This window comes from Mustelus asterias, chromosome 5 (assembly GCF_964213995.1).
Source record: "Mustelus asterias chromosome 5, sMusAst1.hap1.1, whole genome shotgun sequence".
Classification (NCBI taxonomy): Eukaryota; Metazoa; Chordata; class Chondrichthyes; order Carcharhiniformes; family Triakidae; genus Mustelus; species Mustelus asterias.
This window is the reverse complement of record NC_135805.1, coordinates 30,369,497-30,397,240: the sequence shown is the minus strand read 5'-3', so window position 1 is coordinate 30,397,240 and position 27,744 is coordinate 30,369,497. Positions and strand designations below refer to the sequence as shown.

Here is a 27,744-nt window from a genome sequence, read left to right as displayed (position 1 = left end):
GTGCGCAAACTGACTACCACCGTGTTTCTCTGCAACAGTAACTGTGACCGCGAAACAGAAAAAATGGCTGCCCAACACTGTGGGAGAACTCGAGGCCCTGAGAGAAGCTACACAATGAAGCAAAAATTATTTCTTTAGCTGTGCTATTTTGAAGGACTTGCTAACTCTTGGTTAAGGTGGGTACAGTAAGAAGTCTCACAACACCAGGTTAAAGTCCAACAGGTTTATTTGGAATTACGAGCTTTCGGAGCGCTGCTCCTTCATCAGGTGAGTGGAGAGTTAGCTTCACAAACACGGCCTATATAGACACAGACTCAATTGCAAGATAATGGTTGGAATGCAAGTCTTTACAGGGAATCAAGTCTTTACAGTCCAGACAATACGAGTGGAGAGAGGGATAATCACAGGTTAAAGAGGTTTGAATTGTCTCAAGCCAGGACAGTTAGTAGGATTTTGAAAGCTCAGGCAAAATGGTGGGGGGTTACATGTAACATGGGACAATTCACACCTCGTTAACCTGTGAGTGTCCCTCTCTCCACTCACATTGTCTGTACCTGTGAAGCCTTGATTACCTGTAAAAACTCACATTCCAACCATTATCTTGCAATTGAGTCTGTGTCTGTATAGGTCGTGTTTGTGAACCCACCTCTCCACTCACCTGATGAAGGAGCAGCGCTCCGAAAGCTCGTGATTACAAATAAACATGTTGGACTTTAACCTGGTGTTGTGAGACTTCTTACTGTGCCCACCCCAGTCCAACGCTGGAATCTCCACATCTTGGTTAACGTGAGCAACAGAAATTCCAAGTTTAAGCTCGTTAGGCTGTATTGCAATCAGTATTTGGAAACATTTCTGTCAGAGTTTACCAGACAGTTTTGGGGGAAAAGAACAGACTGGGAACAAAGCGACATCTTCACAGAATATTGCAAACACATGGAGCTTGTGGAAGGTAATACATTTCTTAGCAGAAAGATTGTAAGGTCATGCACGATCTCCACTGTCCCAGTGTCTCCCATCGCACAGCCGTTAATGAGGACATATATTGTACTTTGCTTGTCAAAATCATAAACTATTAATATTTCTTGTGCTAAAGTGACAGATTTAGGGAATGAGGCAGTGTATGGAGTTAAATATTCCTCACTTATCTTGGGAGCCAAGCTTCAAATCCAGCCCAGAGTACAGGGATGAAAGCTTGCCCTCCCGGTCTGCTCATTGTCAGGGAATGGGATTGGGTGATCTCAATGCAATGTCTAAAGGGCTGAGACCCAGAGCACAAAACTGTCCCTAATTCAATTCACGTTGGAAATCACAGGACTGCTGGTGCAGGGAAATGGAGAAACTGTTGTCCTGGAACAATGGTGGCACAGTGGTTAGCACTGCTGCCTCACAGCGCTAGGGAGCCGGGTTCGATTCCTGGCTTGGGTCACTGTTTGTGTGGAGTTTGCACGTTCTCCCCGTATCTGTGAGAGTTTGTTCTGGGTGCTCCGGTTTCCTCCCACAGTCTAAAAGACATACTGGTTAGGTGCATTAGCCATGCTAAATTCTCCCTCAGTGTACCCGAACAGGCGCTGGAGTGTGGCGACTGGGGGATTTTGCAGTAACTTCATTGCAGTGTTAATGTAAGCCTACTTGTGACACTAATAAAAAACTTAAACTTAAACCCTGTCAATGCCCCTTCAGTCAAATTGCCTCTTACTCTTCTAATCTCCAGCAGATATAAGCCGAACATAACCAATCTTTCCTCATAGAACAATCCACCCATTCCTGGTATTAGTCTGGCAAACCTTCTCTAAACTGCTTCCAACAAATTTACATCCTTTCTTAAATAAGGAGACAAATACAGTTCACAGCACTCCAGATGTGGTTTCACTCGTGACCTGTACAACTGAAGCATAATCTCCCTACTTCTGAGTTTTGTTCTGGAAAAATCAGCCATTCTCACAGACTGGCTGCCCCGCACTGATAATATTCAAATTCCATATTATTTTGATGAAGAATCTGACATGTGGTTTGGCTGAAGCATGCTCCTAGGCACCAGATAATTGCCTATTAAAACAGAAATGAGTTTGGGTTCAGGGGAGATATTTGCATGACATCGGAGAAAGTGAAAATCAGTGATGTGAGCTGGGGTTCTCCTGACTGCACACTGCAACTTTGGTGAAAGATTGACAGGAGAGATGAAAACATCATTTACCTCCTTCCTCTGTCGCTCCCGGCAGAAGATTCCGCTGTACAGAAGGTCGACTCCTCAGTGTCAGACAAAACATCCTGATTTAGTCAACAGCCATATGAGGGAATGGAACTCTCACTCTTTCAGAATGTCAACATCCAGGGTCAGGTTAGATCACGGCGTCAGATACAAAGCAAAACTCTCTCTACGCTGCCCCGAACATGGAACAGTTGTTCTTTATGTTTATGTATTCGCATCACAAGTAGGCTTACATTAACGTGCCACCCCAAGGATTTTGCCTCTTGTCGGAGCATCTAGAACTAGAGGTCACTGTTTAAAAATAAGGGGTCGCCCATTTAAGACAGAGATGAGGAGAATTTTTTCTCTCAAGAGGGTCGGAGTCTTTGGAACTCTCTTCCTCAAAAGATAGTGGGAGCAGAGTCTGGGAATATTTTCAGTCTTTGAATATTTTCATAGAATTCCGACAGTGCAGAAGGAGGCCATTCGGCCCATCGAGCCTGCACCGGCAACGATCCCACACAGGCCCTCTCCCTGCAACTCCATACATTTACCCTGCTAATCTCCCTGACACTAATGGGCAAACTCGCAAATCTTTGGCCTGTGGGAGGAAACTGGAGTACCCGGAGGAAACCCATGCAGATATGGGGAGAATGTCCAAAGATGTGCGGGTTAGGTTGATTGGCCAGGTTAAAAATTGCCCCTTAGAGTCCTGAGATGTGTAGATTAGCGGGTAAATATGTGAGGGTAGGGCCTGGGTGGGATTGTGGTCGGTGCAGACTCGATGGGCCGAATGGCCTCCTTCTGCACTGTAGGGTTTCTATGATTTCTATGATTTCTATGAATGTGCAAACTCCACACAGACAGTGACCCAAGCCAGGAATCGAACCTGGGTCCCTGGTGCTGTGAGGCAGCAGTGCTAACCACTGTGCCAACGTGCCACCCGGTCTTTGAATATTTTTAGTCTTTGAATATTTTTAAGATAGAGTTGGATAGACTCTTGGTAATCATGGGGGTGAAAGGTTATCAGGAATGTATGGGATACAAATTCGAGGTTACGATCAGATCAGCCATGATTTCATTAAATGGTGGCGCAGGCTCGATGGGCCGAATGGTCTACTCCTGCTCCTTGTTTGTATGTTTGTAAGACTAGTATTTTCTCTCAAAACTCAATAGGGTCTTTTAAGAGACTCCTGTATGAGTACATGGGACTTAATAGGATGGAGGGTTATAGGTAGGCCTAAAAGGTAGGGATATGTTCGGCACAACTTGTGGGGCCGAAGGGCCTGTTTTGTGCTGTAGTTTTTCTATGTTTCTAATACTCTGCTTTTTCAAAATATTCCTATGAAGATGAAATGAATAATAAATACAATGAGAAACGTGTTAAGAAATTGTGTGGATAGTTTCCCAGGATGGGAGGAGATGGGGGTCAGGGTTTGGGTGGAGGTTGGGGAATGCGGTGGGGGTTGTGGGGTGGGGGTTGTGGGGGGGGGGGGCAGGTGTAGGGTGCAGCACAGAGAGGGGGGGGGAGGACAGGTTTGAGAGTCACAGTGGGAATGTGGCAGAGGGAGACTGTTAAAATCCAGCGACGTGACTTACTGTCCTACCCAGTGTCTAACTGCTCCCATTGAAGTGGCTGAGGTGCCACCAGCTACCTTATGAATACAAGTAAATTCAAATGATATGATGTCTCCGGGCAGAGTGAGGACATCAGAGAACAAAGGTCAACCAGGTAGGAAATGGGGAGAGTTCTTGTCTTACACAACAAACTGTTACAATCTGGAACTCACTGGCTGAGGAGATGGTGGAAACATATTCAATAATAACTTTCAAAAGGGAAATCAGGCAAATGCTTAAAAAGGATAATTGTTAGGGTTTGCAGACAGCACTGTCAAAGAGTCAGCACTGACTCAATGGGCCAAATGGTCACCTCCTCCTACTGTGCTCTATGATTCTGGGAAACCAGTAAAATTTTAACTGGGACATAGGGGCAGAGAAGGTAGAAGCAGGAGGAGGCCACTTGGCCCTTCGAGCCGGCTCTGCTATTCATCACCATCATGGCTGATCATCCAACTCAATAGCCTAATCCTGCTTTCTCCCCATAACCTTTGATCCCATTCGCCCCAAGTGCTATATCCAGCTACCTCTTAAATACATTCAATGTTTTGGCATCAACTACTTCCTGTGGTAATGAATTCCACAGGCTCACCACCCTTTGGGTGAAGAAATGTCTCCTCATCTCCGTCCTAAATGGTCTATCCCGAATCCTCAGACTGTGATCACTGGTTCTGGGCTCCCCCACCATTGGGAACATCCTCCCTGCATCTACCTTGTCTAGTCCTGTTAGAATTTTATAAGTCTTTATGAGATTTCCCCTCATTCATCTGAACTCCAGTGAAAACAATTCTAACCTAGTCAATCTCTCCTCATACATCGGTCCCACCATCCCCAGAATCAGCCTGGGACGGATCGGAAATCCCATCTGACGACAAATCCACCAAGTTAAACCCTTCCTGTTGTTCTGCATCCTCTGGCTTGCTTTCTGACACAATGGCAGGCCAGCGGTTGGTGCAGTGAGAGAGCAGGACAGCTGACATCTAGACAGAGGACAACACTTGGTGTGCCCCCAGTGCAGCATTGCCATGCGTCTGAGTTCCAGCTGTCTCACTGATTGCCTGAGGGCAGGCTGCAAGAGGTGTGTGAAGGCCCCGGTATGTTCAAAATCTCTAGTCAGGACAGCTCCCAAGGGGTCACTGAGCCTGAGGGTTCACTCCTCCAGCTCAGGGAAGACCAGGATGCTGATATTCAATCCCAAGCCTTACTCTTATAGAGTCATAGAGGTTTACAGCATGGAAACAGGCCCTTTGGTCCAACTTGTCCATGCTACCCCTTTTTAAACTCCTAGGCTAGTACCAATTGCCCTTGTTTGGCCCATATCCCGCTATAACCATCTTACCCATGTAACTGTCTAAACGTTTTTTAAAAGACAAAATTGTACCTGCCTCTACTACTACCTCTGGCAGCTTGTTCCAGACACTCACCACCCTCTGTGTGAAAAAATTGCCCCTCTGGACACTTTTGAATCTCTCCCCTCTCACCTTAAACCTATGCCCTCTAGTTTTAAACTCCCCTACCTTTGGGAAACTATATTGACTATCTAGCTGATCTATGCCCCTCATTATTTTATAGACCTCTATAAGATCACCCCTAAGCTTCTTATGCTCCAAAGAAAAATGTCTCAGTCTATCCAGCCTCTCCTTATAACTCAAACCATCAAGTCCCAGTAGCACCCTAATAATCTTTTCTGCACTCTTTCTATACATGTGGGCTTTCTATAATAGGGTGAGCAAAACTGTACACAGTATTCCAAGTGTGATCTTACCAATGTCTTGTTCAACTTCAACAAGACATTCCAACTCCTGTATTCAATGTTCTGACCAGTGAAACTAAGCATGCCGAATGCCTTCTTCACCACGCTGTCCACCTGTGACTCCACTTTCAAGGAGCTATGAACCTGTACTTTGTTCTATAACTTTCCCCAACATCCTACCATTAACTGAGTAAGTCTTGCCCTGTTTCTAGGTGTCCAGATCACCAACAATCTGTCCTGGTCCCTCCATGCCGACACTATAGTTAAGGAAGCCCACCAAGCCTCTACTTTCTCAGGAGACTAAGGAAATTCAGCATGTCCACTACAACTCTTACCAATCTTTACAGATGCACCACAGAAAGCATCCTTTCCAGATGTATCACAGCTTGGTATGGCTCCTGCTCTGACCAAGACTGCAAGAAACTACACGTGAACGTAGCCCAGTCCATCACGCAAACCAGACTCCCATCTATTGACTCCATCTACACTTTCTGCTGCCTCAGAAAAGCAGCTGGCATCATCAAGGACCCCACGCACCCCAGACGTACCCTCTTCACCTTCTTCGTTGAGAAAAAGATACAGAAGTTTGACATCGCATACCAACCGACTCAAGAACAGCTTCTTCCCTGCTGCCATCAGACTTTTGAATGGACCTACTATATACTAAGTTGATCTTTCTCTACACCCTAGCTATGACTGGAACACTGCATTCTGCACTCGCTCCTTTCCTTCTCCTCTATGTACTCTATGAATGGTATGCTTTGTACAGCGCGCAAGAAACAAGACTTTTCACTGTTTCCCAATACATATGACAATAATAAATCAAATCAAATTTGGCAAACGAAAAAAAAAAGATTTCAATGATAAAAAGACAAAGGTTCTTAGAAAGGGAACTAGAAGCACGACTCACCTTCCTGTGTCCAAATTCATTCATTATTGTGCCCAGCTTTTTGGTAGTTCTGCGTAGTTTCTGGGCGAGGGCGGCTGGGTTTGGGTCTCTCCAGTCGATTGCCATGCGGTGGTGCCAGTAACCTTGACTCTTCTGGACGTGGGCCTCCTTGAGGCTTGGGTCAAAATAGTGAACCTCACATCCGGATTTGGCCATTCCTACTTCAAACTGTTTGTCTTCACTCCCCAGCCTGTGGTGAAAGGTGAAAAGTTGAAGAAGTCACGAGGCTGGGATGAATCAGTAAGAACGACCACAAATCCAAACACTGTAACAAACATTTAACTCCAGCAGTTCACGGAATCTCCTCCCCACAGATGAAACATTCCAGCTGTCGTGAAACACCAGACACACAATTGGCAGAATTAGATCCTTCAATGGCTTTGCTCAACGCTAACAAATAACGTTACTGCTTTATCAAAGAAATGGTTCCCAATATTCAGTAAATATTTTCCCCTCCCTCTCAGGAGGTTGTGATTTCCAGTCCCACTCCAGAGACTTGAGCACAACATCTAGGCCGGCACTGCAGTTCAGCACCGAGGGAGTACTGCATGGTCAGAGGTGCTATCTTCCAGATGAAACTTTAAACTTAGACTCCATCGGCCCTCTCAGGTGGATGTGAGAGATGCCATGGCACGGTATGAAGAACAGAAGGGTGGCTCTCCCAATGTCCCAACCGATTCCTATCCCTCAATTGGCCAAGCTAAATTGCCCCTTAGTGTCAGGGGATTGGCAGGGTAAATATGTGTGGTTGCGGGGGTAGGGCCTGGGTGGGATTGTGGTCGGTGCAGGCTCGATGGGCTGAATGGCTTCTTCCTGCACTGTAGGGATTCGATGATTCAATGATTCTCCTGCCTTCCACATAGTGCTGGGCTGCTCCTCACCATCTCAACATGAGATTAGGAAACCTCCTCAGGACCAGCCTCCCGCATGATTCTCAGAAGCTAACCACAAGTGACACTGTTCGAGGCCAACTGCTGGTTTTCTTGCTCACTTGCACAAAACGTAGACACATTCTACTCCTAATAATTCAAAGTTACTTTCTGTGCTAAATCCTATCTCCCTTCAAACATTCAGCATGTTTGCCGGAGGCCCTGAGATTCATGAGATGAATGACTGCTGTGGAAGTGCTGCTTTGCTGAGTCTGCCTTCTTTTACCCTCAGCAGATAAACTACACTCTCAACAGAATGTCCGGGTGGATGTGAAAGGTCCCACCACACGATTTGGAAAAGAGTAGATGTTCTTCTGCTGTCTCGGCCACTGACGAAGCTCTGACGAAGGGTCATCCAGACTCGAAACGTTGGCTCTATTCTCTCTCCACAGATGCTGCTGAGATTGTCCAGCATTTCCTGTTTTTTGTTTCAGATTCCAGCGTTCGCAGTATTTTGCTTTAATCTTAGGGATTTTTCCCAGTGTTCTGCTGAATTTCAGTGCTGCTGCTGATGCTACCACATCAACTGCTTACCGCCAAGTAAGGGGGTGATCCAGCTTGTCCCCTTGCCTGCCTCACCGGTGCACAAAAACCCAGCAGAACATGCTTCACCCCAGACACGAAGGACTGTGCAGCAGGAACACAAAGCCACCAGGGCAAAAAGCTGCACCGGTGTGACTGACGGTGCACCAGGAGCAGAACTGCAGCCCCAGAATATCCGCAAACACAACAACCGAGAGATCCAATTCAGACGTCATCACTGTCCGCTCTTCTGGCCGCACTAATCTTAAAGGGAACCCGTTTCTCTCGTTGCTCAGGTATATCACTATGTTGATAACTAGAAATCAGTTCCGAGAGAAAGAAATAGTTCATTTTCATTTATGTAGCGCCTTTCACAACCTTAGATCATGTGAGATGCTTCACTGCAAGTGAAGTAGTGAAGTCACTGTTGTAATGTGGGAAACACAGCAGCCAATCAGCACAAGGCAGATCCCACCAACAGAAATGAGTTTGCGAACAGATAAACTGCTCATTTTTAAACTGATATTTGTTCAGGTAAATAATTATCAGGACATCCACTCTTCTCCAGAACAGTGTCCTTTATATCCATCTGAGGTGACATGTTAAGGGACCACAGTTTGATGCCGCAGCCAAAAAGATGGCACCTCTGCATCTAACAAGGCAAGGGAAGACACAATGAATGGTCGGACACTAGGAAGTACAGAGGACCAGAGAGACATTGGGGTGCATGTCCAAACATCCTTGTAGGCCCTAGGACGGGTATATAAGGTGGTTCAGAAGGAATTTGGGATATTTCCCTCTATTAGCCGAGGCACAGAACATAAGAACGGGGAGTTCGTGATGAAGCTGTATAAAACACTCATTAGGCCACAGCCAGAGTACTGAGTGCAGTTCTGGTCACCACACTATAGGATGTGATTGCATTGGAAACAGTACAGAGGCGATACACCCGGATTTCGCCAGGGCTGCAGCGTTTCAGCTATGAAGATAGGCTGGTTAGGCTGGGGTTCTTTTCCTTAGAGCAGAGAAGGCTGAGGGCAGACTCATCGCGGTGTACAAAATTATGAGGGACATCGATAAGGTGGATAGGAAGAAACTTTCCCCCTTAGTAGAGGGGTCAATAACCCGGGAACATAGGTTTAAGGTAAAGAGCAGGAGATTTAGAGGGAATTTGAGAAGCAATTTTCACCCAGAAGGTGGTGGGGATCTGGAACTCACTGCCTGAAAGGGTGGTAGAGGCTGGAACCCTCACAACATTTATGAAGTATTTAGTAGAGCACTTGAACTGCCATAGCAAAAAAGGATATGGACCAAGAATAGATAGGTGCTTGATGGCCAGTGCAGACATGATGGGCCAAAGGGCCTGTTTCTGTGCTGTATAACTCAATGGCTTTCTGACTATGACAGTGTAACACTCGAGCAGCACTGCATTGGATTATGTGCTCACGTCTCTGGAGTAGAAATTCATGGCTTTCTGTCTCCAAAGTTGAGATGTCCACCCAGGAAAAGCCAAACACTTAAACCATTTCCTGCAGTTACAAAATCTCGTTCCCTTTATCAAGGCTCTAATTCACAGAGGCTTGTCATTTTCAACAACAATGTTGGGCAGGTCTAAGATGAACACTGCCTGCAGGGCTCTTACTGGCTGAATAAGAGCTGGCAGTCTCTGAAATCATAACTCTGAACTGTTCAAAATCACACTCACCCCACTGAATAAATCCGGCACTGCTTTCTGTGCATCTGCTGAGCAAGGTGGAAGGTACTGTCCAGGCAAACGGGCCAGGGTTCCTGGGTGGGTTCCAGACCGCCAATCCAACCCTTTCCATCCGCATTGTTACAGGAAATCTGTACAGTAACAAACGAATATTGGTGCTCATTTGTTTTAAATATGGCCATTGAAAATAAACTGTTGCAATCTCGAGAGCTTGAACAAACTGAGGATTTATATCTGGCCCACAGAGAGATGATAAATATATTAACCCCATCAGAGGCCAAGCAGCTAACTCAGACAGGACACAAAGATAAGGATAGACGATTGGCTACTGGTATTATCACTAGACTATTCATCCAGCAACTCAACTAATGTTCTAGGGACCCAGGTTCGAATCCCACAAACAGTTGAATTCATTTTTAAAAAATCTACTGATGAGCATAAAACCCCTCTGGTTCACTAAGGTTTATTTGTTAGTGTCCCAAGTAGGCTTACATTAACACTGCAATGAAGTTACTGTGAAAATCCCCTTGTCACCACACTCCGGCGCCTGTTCGGGTACTGAGGGAGAAATTCTTTTGGTCTGCGGGAGGCAACTGGAGAAAACCCACACAGACACTGGGGGAATGTGCAAACTCCACACAGACAAGTCACCCGAGGCTGGAATTGAACCCGGGTCACTGGCACTGTGAGGCAGCAGGGCCAACCAATAATGTCCTTCCCTGGTCTGGCTTACATTTGACTCAAGACCTACAGAAATATGGTTGACTCTCAACTGCCTTCTGAACAAGAGCAAATAGAGATGGGCAATAAATGCTGGCCAGCCAGCAATGCCCATGTCCCACGAATGAATGTTAAAAAGTTACGGCAGTATAGTGAACCTCTGCTGCTGGACCAGTATCTCAGAGGCCTGGAATAATAATCCAGACAATGTGAGTTCAGACCCCAGCACTGCTGTTTGAATTCAGTTAATGGGATCCAGAGTTGACATCAGTAAATAAAAAAGGGCCCATTAATATATTGAACTGTCATCAAAACCTGACTTGGCTACTGTTCCTCAGGGAAGAAAAGTTAACTGCTCTGGCCGATATCTAACTCCAGTCCCACAGCAAGGTGGTTAACTCTGAAGTGACCCAGCAAGCCAGCACAAGGCATCACTAGTTTCTCCAGGGCAGCTAGAAATGGGCAATAAATCCCAGCCCGGCCACCAAGAAATCATTAGAAGAATTAATAAAACATTGCTTATTTATTATCTTATACTTTTTACTACATAAAACATGCTAAATGCTCCACGTGCTACTCATTAGATGCAGTCAGGGCTGGAGGCTTTCTGGATGACTGGCGGGAGGTCTCCAAGAGCCTGTAATGGAGATTGGAGTTCTTCCTCCCAATCTGGGTGTGGGTCTCACTGGGAGGTCGACCTGGGCTGAGCTCCAATCAAATCAATGAGAGAAGACAGGGGGATTTCAGGTCAGGTCAAACAAGGTGAAGTTTGACTGCCCTGCACCTGACAAGAGCACCCAGTGAAGGGCAAGGAGGAAGAACGTTGGCTGCAGTGTGTCTATCTTTGTAAAATAAACTGGTCCTAATCAAGGCACTGTGTGAACCAGCAACAACTTGTCTCAAATCAAATGTCAGATCAAGCCCAGGTTGCGGTGCAATGCCTTATCAATGATCTTGTTTGTCTCTCTTGTGGGGACCTTGAATTGGATTCAATTGGATTTTGAATTTGGTTTTTGGAGCAAGCAAGGAATGGATTTGGGTTTGCCCGGTCCACTCTGAGCATTGGCTTTGAAACTTAAAGATTTGATTTTGATTTGATTTGGTTTTGATAGTGATGCGCGATATAACACACGAGAGGCTGGATGTACTTGGGAAATAAAGGCTTTTATTGCCAACAATAACAGAGCTACTATATACAGTACACAATCCCAGACTAAAGGGTCACCAGGCAGAGCAGTGACCTTTATACCTCTCCCAGGAGGCGGAGCCAACTGGGGTGTACCATAGGACTATATTAACAGGTAGAACAGCCCAACCCTAACCCCAACAGTAACATATCTACAGACTCATAGTACTGGCCAGACCCTGGCTCAGCACTACCTGGTGGGAACCAACAATGGTTCACCACAGATAGTATCAGGCAGGAACTCTCAAAAGTTAATTGGGGGAGTCTGTGGGAAGGCAAAGGGATGTCTGGTAAATGGGAGGCTTTCGAAAGTGTGTTAACCAGGGTTCAGGGTAAGCACATTCCTCTTAGAGTGAAGGGCAAGGCTGGCAGAAGTAGGGAACCCTGGATAAGATATTGAGGCCCTGGTCAAGAAAAAGAAGGAGGTACATAACATGCATAGGCAGCTGGGATCAAGTGAATCCCTTGAAGAGTATAAGGGGTGTAGGAGTAGAGTTAAGAGAGAAATCAAGAGGGCAAAAAGGGGACACGAGATTGTTTTGGCAGATAAGGCAAAAGAGAATCCAAAGAGCTTCTACAAATACATAAAGGGCAAAAGAGTAACAAGGGAGAGAGTAGGGCCTCTTAAGGATCAATAAGGTCATCAATGCGCGGATCCACAAGAGATGGGTGAGATTTTAAATGAATATTTCTCATCAGTATTTACTGTTGAGAAAAGCATGGATGTTAGGGAACTTGGGGAAATAAATAGTGATGTCTTGAGGAGTGTACATATAACAGAGGAGGAGGAGCTGGAAGTCTTAAAGCGCATCAAGGTAGATAAATCTCCGGGACCTGATGAAGTGTATCCCAGGACATTGTGGGAGGCTCGGGAGGAAATTGCTGGTCCCCTAGCAGAGATATTTGAATCATCGATAGCCACAGGTGAGGTGCCTGAAGATTAGAGGGTGGCAAATGTTGTGCCTTTGTTTAAAAAGGGTTGCAGGGAAAAGCCTGGGAACTACAAGCCAGAAAGCCTCACATCTGTGGTGGGTAAGTTGTTGGAAGGTATTTTGAGAGATAGGATCTACTGGCTATTAGAGACGCAAGGACTGATTAGGGACAGTCAGCATGGCTTTGTGAGTGAAAAATCATGTCTCACAAATTTAATTTAGTTTTTTGAAGGGGTAACCAAGAAGGTAGATGAGGGCAGTGCAGTTGATGTTGTCTACATGGACTTTAGCAAGGCCTTTGACAAGGTACCACATGGTAGGTTGTTGCATAAGGTTAAATCTCACAGGATACAGGATGAGGTATCTAAATGGATCCAAAACTGGCTTGACGACAGAAGCCAGGGTGGTTGTAGAGGGTTGTTTTTCAAACTGGAGGCCTGTGACCAGCGGTGTGCCTCAGGGATTAGAATTGGGTCCACTGTTATTTGTCATTTATATTAATGATTTGGATGAGATTATTATAAAAACTGCATCCATCGTGGACCCACATGTATGGATTTCATAATTGATGAGACTTTGTAGAAATGGAATTGTTATTTTTAAGGCATAGTGAGTAAGTTTGCGGATGACACCAAGGTTGGTGGCATAATGGACAGTGAAGAGGGTTATCTCAGACTGCAACGGGATCTTGATCAATTGGGCCAGTGGGCTGACGAATGGCAGATGGAGTTTAATTTAGATAAATGCAAGGTGATGCATTTTGGTAAATTGAGCCAGGGCAGGACTTACTCAGTTAATCGTAGGGTGTTGGGGAGAGTTACAGAACAAAGGGATTTAGGTGTACAGGTTCATAGCTCCTTGAAAGTGGAGTCACAGGTGGACAGAGTGGTGAAGAAGGCATTCAGCTTGCTTGGTTTCATTGGTCAGAACATTGAATACAGGAGTTGGGACATCTTGTTGAAGTTCTACAAGACATTGGAAAGGCCACACTTGGAATACTGTATATAGTTCTGGTCACCCTATGATAGAAAAGATATTATTAAACTAGAAAGAGTGCAGGAAAGATTTACTAGGATGCTACCGGGATTTGATGGTTTGAGTTATAAGGAGAGGCTGAATAGACTGGGACTTTTTTTTCTGGAGCGTAGGAGGCTGAGGGGTGACCTTATAGAGGTCTATAAAATAATGAGGGGCATAGACAAGGTAGATAGTCAATATCTTTTCCCAAAGGTAGGGGAGTCTAAAACTAGAGGGCATAGGTTTAAGTGAGAGGGGAGAGATACAAAAGGGCCCAGAGGGGCAACTTTTTCACACAGAGGGTGGTGAGTGTCTGGAACAAGCTGCCAGGTATAGTAGTAGAGGCGGGTACAATTTTGTCTTTTAAAAAGCGTTTAGATAGTTACATGGGTACGATGAGTATAGAGGGATATGGGCCAAATGCAGGCAATTGGGATTAGCCTTAAAAACTGGGCTTTAAAAAAAAAGGGCGGCATGGACAAGTTGGGCCAAAGGGCCTTGTCCATGCTGTAAACCTCTATGATTCTATAATTTATTATTGTCACACGTAGCAGTATACAGTGAAAAGTATGGTTTCTTGCGCGCTATACAGACAGAGCACACTGTTCATAGAGAAGGAAATGAGAGAGTGCAGAGTGAGAGAGTGTTCTAGTCAAAGCTAGGGTGTAGAGAAAGATCAACTTAATGCAAGGTAGGTCCATTCAAAAGTCTGAAGGCAGCCTTGTAGTGGCCTTCACGACACACGACACTGCAGGGTCACTGAGCAGAAACTGATAGCCAAGTTCCACACACATGAGGACGGCCTCAACCGGGATCTTGGGTTCATGTCACACTATCTGTAACCCCCACAACTTGCCTGGGCTTGCAAAATCTCACTAGCTGTCCTGTCTGGAGACAATACACATCTCTTTAACCTGTGCTTAATGCTCCCTCCACTCACATTGTCTGTACCTTTAAGACTTGATTAGCTGTATTAGCATTGATTAGCTTGATTAGCATTCCAATCATTATTCTGTAAATTGAGTTTGTGTCTCTGCATGCCCTGTTTGTGAGCACATCTCCCATTCCACCTGACGAAGGGGCAGCGCTCCGAAAGCTAGTGGCATTTGCTACCAAATAAACCTGTTGGACTTTAACCTGGTGTTGTTAGACTTGTTACTGTGTTTACCCCAGTCCAACGCCGGCATCTCCACATCATGACTACCATTAGAATCCACCCAGGGAAGTCTAGTAGATCACAGGGCCCAAAATAATGGCTCTCAGGATCATTGTGTCACGGGTTAGGGTGGCACAGTGGTTAGCACTGCTGCCTCACAGTGCCAGAGACTCGGGTTCAATTCCGGCCTCGGGTCACTGTATGTGTGGAGTTTGCATATTCTCCCCATGTCTGCGTGGGTTTCCTCCGGGTGCTCCAGTTTCCTCCCACAGTCCAAAGATGTGTGGATTAGATTGACTGGCCATGGTAAATTCCCCTTTAGTATCAGGGAGATTAGCAAGGTAAATATCTGGGGTGACGGGAATGGGGCCTGGGTGGGATTGATGTCGGTGCAGGCTCAATGGCCTCTTTCTGCTCTGGAGGGATTCTATGATTTTGTGAGTTGGGAGCCAGCTGCTTCTTCCCTGCACCGGGGGACTGAGCAGAACAGAAAAACACAACCCTTATTTTCTTTCTGCACACATGTGGGCAGTCACAACATTGTTATTGATGCCGGACGAGATTACTACAACAATTAAAGAGATCACACGGAAGTTAACTGTGCAAGTTCTAGTGAGACTTTATCTGCTAGCAAAAATCAAACACAACTAAAAGGGTCGGTCACTCTTAATTGAATAACATTCACTGTAAGGTTGCAGTGTTGCAATGCCAAACACAATATATAGCTCCAAGCAAGTTACAAAGGAGTAATTCAATCAGACAACTCCCCATGACACTGCCAACCATGAAAGGGAAGCTTGAACAATGTATGAAGGTCACCGGGACTGAAAGATTGCTTTTCATACTCCAGGTGGTGTTTATTAGGCTTATCTGGGAGTAATAAGATATTAGTTTTAGTTTTAGGAGGCACATTGGGGACTGCCGAGGTGACAGAACTTAAATGAAGGATTCTACAAGAATAGCTGCCTGGAACCTAACAGTGTGCAGCATTATGTGCACTGCAGTGTAGGTCTCTTATGTATCAAGGTTTATTCGCTATCTGCCATCAAATCATTTCTGAGTGAAAATAAAAATGAGAATTTCCAATTCAGGTTGGAAACTCCAAAGTGTTTTATGAAGCCCGCCTGAATCATAAGTTTTGCATCTTGAATTTAACTAGGATGAGCATGAGATGTTTCACTTCAGGTATGATTCCAGTGACCCACTAGGGAGCTTTTATCAAAGTTTATATAAGAATATAGTCACCATGTATAGTAAGAAAATTAGCAAGAACTTTTATCCATTACAAACAAGAAACAAACCAACCACTATAAATGTATAACCTTTAATGAATATCTCTAATGAGTTCCAATTCAAATCAAAACCCATAAACAACAAAAAACCCTTTTCACAGGTTTAACACAGCACAGATTAATGCTCACTTGACAGTGGGATTGAGGCGGTTCGTTGAATTCTGCAGTCCAATGCTCTTGAGACTCAGAACAGTCTAAAGACAAGACAGCTTCCCAAAGCTGCTCCGGTATGGAGCAGCATTTGGAACGACTACAGCTGGAATCGCCTCCAGTGAATGGAATAGTTCAGCCACAATCATATTGGCAAAGGGTTTTGTATCTGAGCCATCTGCTTTCCCCTCTGCAGTTTGACCTGTAACTTCCTGAGGTGAGTGGACAAAGGTTTCCAGATGCAGACAGGTCAGGACACCGGGGTGGCCATTGAGACTATCAACATTCACCAGATGTTTTGCATTTGGGCTTCATCCAGGCTGAAGAGCAGCACATAAGCTCTCTCAGAATAATCTTGCGCTGAGAGTTAAAGAAACCTGAGGGCAGTTTTTCTTTCCTTTTTCCATGCTATCACCGTGTGGGGTGTCGACCTTCCAGAGCTTTCTGTAGTTTATCTCTCTTCGTGCTGCTGGCTTCTCATGTTTCACTCACGTGGAAGCACTTTGACTGGGAGCTGATGTCGCCTGTTATCGTGAGGGCTGCTCGCATCTCTGTTTAATCCTCATTGCAGTGCACTTTCCATATGTGTGGGGCCTGGTGCCAAAACACTTGCTGTCATTTGAAAGCAGTGCAAGCAAAACACCATGGGTTACATGCCTGAGCTATTTCCTTAAAGTTACACACCTCAGTTGGTTGTTATTTTCAAGAGGACTCTGATGGAATATTTTAGATGCGCTGGCATTTTCTGAGGGTGTGCGGCACCCTCTTTGTTTCGGGAATTTCACACCTCCCATGGGCTAAAAGAGAATCTGCACCCACTCCTCAACCAGTCTCTTTCTTGACTATCGGCCTGGGGACATGTGAGAGCTGCCCAGGGTCCAGCCCTCCAGTTTCTGTTCATATGGAGAGTGAAATACCTGGTCAAAGAACAAAGAAACGGTACAGCTCAGGAACAGGCCCCTTCGGCCTTCCATGCTGCGCTGACACATGACGCCTTTCTAAACTAAAGACCTTTTGCCTCTACGTGGTCCATATCCCTCTATTTCCTGCCTATTCATGTATCTGTCAAAATAAGAACAAAGAACAAAGAACAGTACAGCACAGGAAACAGGCCCTTCGGCCCTCCAAGCCTGTGCCGCTCCTTGGTCCAACTAGACCAATCGTTTGTATCGCTCCATTCCCAGACTGCTCATGTGACTATCCAGGTAAGTCTTAAACAATGTCAGCGTGCCTGCCTCCACCACCCTACTTGGCAGCGCATTCCAGGCCCCCACCACCCTCTGTGTAAAAAACATCCCTCTGATATCTGAGTTATACTTCGCCCCTCTCACCTTGAGCCCGTGACCCCTCGTGATCGTCACTTCTGATCTGGGAAAAAGCTTCCCACCGTTCACCCTATCTATCCCCTTCATAATCTTGTACACCTCTATTAGATCTCCCCTCATTCTCCGTCTTTCCAGGGAGAACAACCCCAGTTTCCCCAATCTCTCCTCATAGCTAAGACCCTCCATACCAGGAAACATCCTGGTAAACCTTCTCTGCACTCTCTCTAACGCCTCCACGTCCTTCTGGTAGTGCGGCGACCAGAACTGGACGCAGTACTCCAAATGTGGCCTAACCAGCGTTCTATACAGCTGCATCATCAGACTCCAGCTTTTATACTCTATACCCCATCCTATAAAGGCAAGCATACCATATGCCTTCTTCACCACCTTCTCCACCTGTGTTGCCACCTTCAAGGATTTGTGGACTTGCACACCTAGGTCCCTCTGTGTTTCTATACTCCTGATGACTCTGCCATTTATTGTATAACTCCTCCCTACATTATTTCTTCCAAAATGCATCACTTCGCATTTATCGGGATTAAACTCCATCTGCCACCTCTCCGCCCAATTTTCCAGCCTATCTATATCCTGCTGTAATGCCCGACAATGCTCTTCGCTATCCGCAAGTCCAGCCATCTTCGTGTCATCCGCAAACTTGCTGATTACACCAGTTACACCTTCTTCCAAATCATTTATATATATCACAAAAAGCAGAGGTCCCAGTACAGAGCCCTGCGGAACACCACTGGTCACAGACCTCCAGCCGGGAAAAGACCCTTCGACCACTACTCTCTGTCTCCTATGGCCAAGCCAGTTCTCCACCCATCTAGCCACTTCTCCTTGTATCCCATGAGCCTTAACCTTCTTAACCAACCTGCCATGTGAGACTTTGTCAAATGCCTTACTGAAATCCATATAGACGACATCCACGGCCCTTCCTTCATCAACCGTTTTTGTCACTTCCTCAAAAAACTCCACCAAATTTGTAAGGCACGACCTCCCTCTTACAAAACCATGCTGTCTGTCACTAATGAGATTGTTCCGTTCTAAATGCACATACATCCTGTCTCTAAGAATCCTCTCCAACAACTTCCCTACCACGGACGTCAAGCTCACCGGCCTATAATTTCCTGGGTTATCCCTGCTACCCTTCTTAAACAACGGGACCACATTCGCTATCCTCCAATCCTCAGGGACCTCACCCGTGTCCAAAGAAGCGACAAAGATTTCCGTCAGAGGCCCAGCAATTTCATCTCTCGTCTCCCTGAGCAGTCAAGGATAGATGCCATCAGGCCCTGGGGCTTTGTCAGTTTTAATGTTCCCTAAAAAACCTAACACCTCCTCTCTTGTAATGGAGATTTTCCCTAACAGGTCAACACCTCCCTCCGAGACACTCCCGGTTAACACACCCCTCTCCTTTGTGAATACCGATGCAAAGTATTCATTTAGGATCTCCCCTATTCCCTTGGGTTCTAAGCATAATTCCCCTCCTTTGTCCCTGAGAGGTCCGATTTTCTCCCTGACAACTCTTGTTCCTAACATATGAATAGAATGCCTTAGGATTCTCCTTAATCCTGCCTGCCAAGAACATCTCGTGACCTCTTTTTGCCCTTCTAACTCCCCGTTTGAGTTCTTTCTTACTCTCTCTGTATTCCTCCAGAGCTCCATCTGTTTTCAGTTGCCTGGACTTAACGTACACCTCCCTTTTCATTTTAATCAGATCCTCAATTTCCCTGGTTATCCACGGCTCTCGAATCCTACCTTTCCTATCTTTCCTTTTTACAGGCACATGCCTATCCTGCAGCCTTATCAATAGTTCCTTAAAAGACTCCCACATGCCAGACGTGGACTTACCCTCGAACATCCTCTCCCAATCAACATCCACCAATTCCTGCCTAATCCGGCTACAGTTAGCCTTCCCCCAATTTAGCACCCTGCCCGTAGGACAGCACTCATCCTTGTCCATTACTATCCTAAAGTTAACAGAGTTGTGGTCACTATTTGCCACACGTTCCCCTACCGAAACTTTGACGACCTGACCGGGCTCATTTCCCAGAACTAGGTCCAGTATAGCCCCCTCTCTAGTCGGGCTATCTACATACTGTTCCAAAGAACCTTCCAGTACGCATTTTACAAATTCCTCCCCGTCCGGACCCCCAGCTCTAAGCACTTTCCAGTCTGTGCCAGGGAAATTAAAGTCCCCCACTACAACAACCCTATTTTTTCTGCACCTATCCAGAATCTCCTGACATATCCTTTCCTCCACTTCCCGTGGGCTGTTGGGTGGTCTGTAGTACACCCCCAGCATAGTGACTGCACCCTTCCTGTTTCTGAGTTTCACCCACAGCGACTCAGTACATGACCCCTCTAAGTTGTCTACCCTCTGCACAGCGGTAATATGCTCCTTAGCTAATATCGCTACTCCCCCACCTTTTTTAGCCCCTCCTCTGTCTCGCCTAAAACACTTATACCCCGGAATATTCAGCTGCCAGTCCTGTCCTTCTTTTAACCAAGTTTCCGTCACCGCAACCACATCCAAATTCTGCATAAGCATTAAGGCCCTAAGTTCGTCTGTTTTACCTGTTACGCTCCTCGCATTGAAGCAGATGCACTCCAGACCTCCAGGCCCACTCAGGTCATCCTCCTCCAGAGTGCTCCTCTTCTTAGCTAGCCTTGCCCTGGCCCCCCAGTGCCTTCCCCAGCTCAACCCCAGCCTCAGTATTTACAGATGCCTCTTAAACATTGCTATCGTAACAGCTTCTACCTCTGGCAGTGCGTTTCAGGCACTTATCACCCTCTGTGTATAAAAACTTGCCTCTCTGGTCCTTCTTTGGTGTCTCTCTGTGATCCTCAGCGAGATCAGAATGAGGGCTTCTCGCCCACGTCACACAGCTTTGGTGCTCAGTTATTGAAATCCCAAATGCTTCAGATGCTGGCAGGCCAGTCCCCCGGCCTTTCAGCCTCATCTGGCCTTTTTGATGAAGTCACATCCTATTCTTCTCCACAGACATCCACAGGTTTTTGAAACAATAGCCAGGATTTTCTCTGATATCATCTCATCTCTCAAGTTCAGCTTATTTTGTCCATGTTTGGACCAAGGCTTTTGAGGGAGTGCAGTCCAAAGATGTCCGGGTTAGGTGGATTGCCCCGTAGTGTCAGGGGACTAGCTAAGATAAATGCATGGGGTTGTGGGGATAGGGCCTGGGTGGGATTGTGGTCAGTGCGGACTCGATGGGCCGAATGGCCTCCTTCTGCGCTGTAGGATTCTATGTTTCTATGAAGGTTTACCAGGCTGACTCCAGGGATGGCGGGACTGATGTATGAGGACAGATTGACCAGGTTAGGATTGTTTTCGCTGGAGTTCAGATGATTGAGGGGGGATCTCAGAGAGACTTATAAAATTCTAACAGGACTAGACCAGGTAGATGCAGGGAGGATGTTCCCGATGGTGGGAGAGTCCAGAACCAGGAGTCCCAGTCTGAGGTTTCGAGGTAGACCATTTAGGAGGGAGATGAGGAGAAATTTCTTCATCCAAAGAGTGGTGAGCCTGTGGAATTCATTACCACAGGAAGTGGTTGATGCCAAAACATTGAATGTATTCAGGAGGCGGATAGATATAGCACTTGGGGTGAATGGGATCAAAGGTTATGGGAGAAAGCAGGATTAGGCTATCGAGTCTCCTTCTGCACTTGGGATTCTAGCCATGATCGTGGTGAATGGAGGAGCAGGCTCGGAGGGCCGAATGGCCTCCTCCTGCTCCTATCTTCTATGCTTATCATAGAAATTATAGAATCCCTAGTGCAGAAGGAGGCCATTCGGCCCATCGAATTCGCACCGATAACAATCCCACCCAGGCCCTATCCCCATTACCCCAATTATTTACCCTGCTAATCCCCCTAAGGGGCAAGTTTATGTTTCTATGTTTAAGGCTGGAGCTGAGCAGCCCTGGTAGAACCCAAACTGAGCCCATCTGCACAATTCAAAGGGAGTTCCACAGCGTGCATCCTCGGCAGGTTCCTTGCCTGGAAGTTCGCCTGATTTGGGGTTGGGAGGAGACACTCCTGCTCCTCCTAGCCCACAAGCAGTGCTGCAAAACTACTTCCCTTCTCTTTGAAGATGACCCCACCTTCAGTTAAAACCATTCCCGAGGACCCAGGAAACCCAATAGGCCACAGTTAACACAAGCAGAAAATGCTGGAAAATCTCAGACAGTATTCATGGAGAGAGAATAGAGCCAACGTTTCGAGTCTGGCTGACCCTTTGTCAGAGTCACAGTTAAACCTGCAAAGCAGGTTAGATCAGAAGTTACCAGTATTACTAAAACATTTCAACTGCCTTTCAACCGCCTCCATTAAACCTGGAAGGAGGAGAGTTGAAGGCAGCTTGGGCTCTGACTTGATATGTTTTAAATTTTCACTGTAGGCCTAACCCCCAATCCAGGTATTAAAACCCAACCCAGCGTTTCGAAAGATCGACACGGTGGCACAGTAGCTGGATAACACCACGAGGCAATTGCCTCCTCCTATAATTATAGTGAAAGATTATAAAAGATGGGAGGAAAAGTACTGGGAGCATTCCCTTCAGCTAGAATGGGGAATATTAGTCTTGCTAGAAATAAGCACACATTGTGGCACAGTGGTTAGCACTGCTGCCTCATAGCGCCAGGGGCCCGGTTCGATTCTCACCTTGGGTCACTGTGTGTGTGTGTGGAGTTTGCACGTTCCCTCTGTGTCTGCGTGGGTTTCCTCCAGGTGCTCCGGTTTCCTCCCACAGTCCATAGAATTGCAGGTAAGGTGGATTGGCCGTGGCAATTTGCACCTTAGTGTCCTGAGATGTGTAGGGGGGTTAGTGGGGTAAATATGTGGGGTTACAGAGATAGGGCCTGGATGGGATACTCTGTCGGTGAGTTGGTGCAGACTCGATGGGCTGAATGGCCTTCTTCTGCACTGTAGGGATATGATTCTATTTCTAAGGCTTCAAGATAATTAATTCAGCATTTATCACATCTGAATGTGATTATAAAGCTAAATTTTAATGAAAATCAGGATGAACGTTTTTAGAATTTATCTGGAACAAGTTAGAAAGTTAATAGAGGCTAATGGATTCAAGAGGTAATTAGTCGCATTACTGACAAGAGTAGGATCAAGGGATACTGTGTGAAAGAGTAGGTGAGCTTTAGATCAATCAAACTCACGTCTCCCTACACTCTCTTTTTAATTCATTCTCAGTGCGTTGGCAGGGCTGGTATTTATTCCCCACCCCAGTGGCCCTCGAGAAGGTGGGTGATGGTAAACCACTTTCTCAATCTGCTGCGATCTGTGTTGTAAGTTTGGATCAAGCACACTTTAGTTGATGGAGGTATATTTCTGAGCTGTACATATGAACAGCAGATTTACCTTCACAAACATTATCCCTTCCATCAAGAAAGAAAAACCAGGTCTGAACTATTCTATTAAGGAGAAGTCATGGTGGCTATCATTCTGGATGATGTTAGCAGGTTCATCTTTAAAAAATATTCTTTCACAGGCCCTGGGCATCACTGGATAGGTCACCATTTTTATTGCTTATTCTTAGTTGCCCTTCAGTTGGTGGCGGCAAGCTGCCTTCTTGAACTGCTGCAGTCCATGTGGTGTAGGTACACCCACAGTGCTGTTAGGGAGGGAGTTCCAGGATTTTGACCCAGTAAACAAAGAACAAAGAAAAGTACAGCACAGGAACAGGCCCTTCGGCCCTCCAAGCCCATGCCGTTCATGATGCTCTAACTAAACTAAAAAAAAACCTTCTGCCCTTACTTGGTCCATATCCTTCTATTCCCTCCCTATTCATGTACCCATCCAAATGCCTCTTAAATGTTGCTAATGTGCTTGCTTTCACCACCTCCTCTGGTAGCACGTTCCAGGCACCCACCACCCTCTGCATGAAAAACTTCCCCTGCACGTCTCCCTTAAAGTTTCCCCCTCTCACCTTGAACCTGTGCCCCTTGTAATTGACACTTCCACCTTTGGAAAAAGCCTCTGACTATCACCCTGTCTATGCCTCTCATAATTTTGTAGACCTCTATCAGATCTCCCCTCAGAATCCGTCTTTCCAGTGAAAACAATCCTAGTTTATTCAACCTCTCCTCATAGTCAACACCCTCGAGGCCAGGCAACATCCTGGTGAACCTTCTTTGCACTCTCTCCAAAGCTTCCATATCCTTCTGGTAATTTGGTGACCAGAACTGCACACAATACTCCAAGGTTTGATATCGCTGATTTCTCAACTGCTGTACTCAATGCCCCAGCTGATAAAGGTAAGCATGCCATATGCTTTCTTAATCACCTTGGCCACCTGTGTTGCCACGTTTAGGGAACTGTGGACCTGCGCGCTCATTTGCCTCTGTATGTTAATGTTCATTGAATCCCTACAGTACAGAAGGAGGCCATTTGGCCCATCAAATCCGTACCGACCAAAATCTCACCCAGGCCCTATTCCTGTAATCTCATGCATTTACCCTGCTAATCCACCTGACACTAGGGTCAATTTAGAATGGCCAATCAACCTAACCCGCACATCTTTGGACTGTGGGAGGAAACTAGAGCATCCGGAGGAAACCCACGCAGACACGGGGAGAAAGTGCAAACTCCACACAGACAGCGACCCAAGCTGGGAATTGAACCTGGGATCCTGGTGCTGTGAGGCAGCGATGCTAACCACTGTGTCACCATACTGCCCATTCCTAAGGGTTCTGTCATTTGCAATATAATTCACACCTAAATTTGATCCTCCAAAATGCATCACCTCACATTTGTCCAGATTAAACTCCATCTGCCATTTCTGTGCCCAAGTCTCCGATCTATCTATATCCTGTTGTATCTTCTGACAATCCTTGACACTAGCAGTAACAAAGATGATCTTTGTGTCATCTGTAAACTTACGAATGATACCCCCTACATTTTCTTCCAGCTCAGTTATATATACTACAAAGAACAGAGGTCCCAGCACTGATCCCTGCAGAACACCACTAGCTACAGATCTCCAGTCTGAAAAACACTCTTCCACCGCTACTCTCTGTCTTCTATAACCAAGCCAGTTCTGTATCCACCTACCCAGCCCACCCTGAATCCCATGTGATTTTAGTTTTTGTACCAGTCTGCCATGTGGGACCTTGTCAAATGCCTTACTAAAGTCCAGATAAACTACATCCATAGCCCTTCCTTCATCAATTGTCATCTCTTCAAAAAATTCAATAAAGTTAGTGAGACATGTCCTTCCCCATACAAAACCATGCTGCCTGTCACTAACTAGTCCATTTTCTTCCAAATGTGCATATATCCTGTCCGTCAATACCTTCTCCAAAAGCTTACCCACCACTGGTTCACCGGCCTATAATTTCCTGGATTATCCCTGCTTCCTTTCTTAAACAAGGGAACAACATGAAAACAGCGATTTAATTCCAAGTCAGGATGGTGACTGGTTTGGAGGGGAACTTGCAGGTGGTGGTGGGTGTTCCCATGTATCTGCTACCCTTGTCCTTCTAGATGTCGAGGTCATGGGTTTGCAAAGTGCTATCGAAGCAGCCTTGATGAGTTCCTGCAGTGTATTTTGTAGATGGTACACACTGCTGCCACTGTGCGCTGCTGGTGGTGAAGGAAGTGGATGTCGGAGGTGGTGGATAGGGTGCCAATCAAGCGAGATGCTTTATCCTGGATTGTGTCGAGCTTCTTGAGTGTTGTTGGAGCTGCACTCACCCAGGCAAATGGAGAGTATTCCATCACACTGCTGAATCATGTCACCAGAGAAGACAGATCCCTCAGGTCATCACAATATTATTCACTGCTGAATGAACACCACTCTAATGTCTGGTACAAAGATGATTATGAAATATGAAATTCGAAGCAAGTGGGCAAATTTTTTGGCAACCCTCCCCCAGGATTGGCAGCTCGGAATGCTGCTGTTGATGGGACCCAAAGCAGATTTCAATCAGCCTTCAAGAGAAAGAATGTTGTGTTTAGTTTGGGAAGAAGCAATGCAGAATGTACAGAGTCCACTTGTTTGCTGAGTTGCTTGGAAGCAAGGTGTAATGACAATGTGATGATTGTGATGAGAGAACACTGCCAAAGGCTTCAGAAAATACTGCAAATGTTCCAGGAATCAATGGCAGTGAGCAGTCTCTACGGGCACTTGGTCAACTGCGGGCTTCACGCCAATTACGCCCCTAAAGATGACAATGTCATTTTCCTGATGCACACATGACAAGAGAGTAGTAACTCCACTGTAAGGAGGAATCACACTCCCCCTGAAGAACAAAAGGTAAATTGATATGAAGAAATGAACATATTTTGTAATTTGGGGAATTCTCAATGACAGGAGCACTGCTCTTAATAAAGTGACAAGACCCTGGAAGAGGGTAACAGAGGCGACTCACTAGTATAGGACCATGCATGCGGGACTTCAGTCCTGGACAGACACGCAAGATGTCAGGACTGTTCTCCTGATGGTAGAGATGACTTAATAGAGGTGTTCAAAATTATGAGGCGTTTTGATTGAATAAATAGGGAGAAACTGTTCCCATTGGCAGAAGGGTCAGTAAGGACACTAAGGGACAATTTAGCATGGGCCAATCCACCTAGCCCATGCATCTTTGCACTGTAGAAGGAAACCGGAGCATCCGGAGGAAACCCAGGCAGACACAGGAAGAACGTGCAAACTCCACATAGACAGTGACCCGAGGACAGAATCGAACCCGGGTTCCTGACACTGTGAGGATGCTTCTTCTCCAGTTTGTGTGTTCTAAGGCAAGCGATTCCCACGTGTCAATGGGGATGTCGCACTTATTTAGGGAGGCTTTCAGAGTGTCAGAGCAGTGGAGTGGCACGGTGACACAATGGTTAGCACTGCTGCTTCAAAGCTCCAGGGACTCAGGTTCAATTCCAGCTTTGGGGCACTGTCTGTGTGGAGTTTGCACATTTTCCCCGTGTTTGTGTGGGTTTCCTCCGGGTGCTCCGGTTTCCTCTCACAATCCAAAGATGTGCAGGTTAGATGGATTGGCCGTGCTAAATTGTCCGTTAGTATCCCAAGATATAGGTTAAATGGATTAACCATCGTAAACGTGTGGGGTTACGGGGAGAGGGCCTGGGTAAGATACTCTGCCAGAGAGTTGGTGCAGACTCGATGGGCCAAACGGCCTCCTTTGCACTGTCGGGATTCTATGGGCGTCCTTGTAGTGTTCTCCCTGCCCCCCTAGTGATCGCTTGCCATTGCGGGGCTCGGAGTAGAGCACTTGTTTCAAGAGTCTTGTGTCAAGCATGCCAACAATGTGGCCCGTCCATCGCAGCTGATTGAGCATGACCAGTGCCTCTACTGGGGATTTTGGCTTGGGAAAGGATACTCACTTTGGTACACCAGTGGATTTGTAGGATTTTGTGGAGGCAACATTGGTGATATCTCTCCAGGGATTTGAGGTGTCTGCTGTACATCGTCCATGTTTCTGATGCATATAGGAGGGTGGGAATCATGACTGCTCTGTAGACCGTGAGCTTAGTGCTGGATTTGAGGTCTCAGTCTTCGAATACTTTGTTCCTCAGGCATGCGAAGACAGCACTGAAGCATTGGAGTCGATGCTGGATTTCTCACCAATATCTGCTCCTGCCAAGAGGAGGCAGCAGAGCTACAGGAGATGATCCACATTGTCCAAGGGCTCACCATGGATCTTGATGGTTGGGAAGCACTGCTGTGTGGCAGGAGCAGGTTGGTTTTCTGGATGTTTAGTCTGAGGCCCATTCTCTCATCGGCCTTGGTGAATGTGCGACAACGATTTGTAGCTCATTTGTAAAAAGGAAATTGGATAAGTACTTGAAAAAGAAGAATATAGAGGAATATAGGTGTAATGTACTATTTCAGGGGTTGTGGGTTTTAAACATAAAGAAAAGAATGTGGTTTGAGCACGTAAATTCAAACTAACAACAACAGATTTATTCTAGTGCCTCTTGCCTGTATAGAGAACAAACTGAAACTAAAACTGCAGCCTGTGCAACACCCTAATGACATCACCATTCACTCATGCTCTTAAAGCAATCATGCAACCACTTAAATATATAACAATACGGAAAGAGCTGGACAACTGATTTAGATTAGGCAGCTCCTGTGGAAGAGATAGCAGTAATGCAATGGGCTAAATGATCTCTTTCAGTGTTGATTCTATAATATTCAAAAAACAGGTTTTCTCATTTGGTTGGTTTGTTGATGCAACCCTCTTTGAACTGGTTCCAGGCTGCCTTCAATATTTTGCTTTTACGATTTGCTTCTTTATTTA

At 46.0% G+C, this 27,744-nt stretch overlaps 1 protein-coding gene across 1 annotated transcript in view; it reads right to left on the bottom strand.

Moving 5' to 3' along the window:
• Nucleotides 1-27,744, bottom strand: part of mettl24 (methyltransferase like 24) — a 128,518-nt gene that overhangs the window by 50,121 nt on the left and 50,653 nt on the right. The window contains exons 3-4 of the mRNA XM_078212367.1: nucleotides 9,664-9,803; nucleotides 6,469-6,697 (exon numbers count right to left, since the gene is read on the bottom strand). Coding sequence (XP_078068493.1) covers nucleotides 6,469-6,697; nucleotides 9,664-9,803 — 369 coding nt within the window. The remainder of the gene's footprint in view (nucleotides 1-6,468; nucleotides 6,698-9,663; nucleotides 9,804-27,744) is intronic.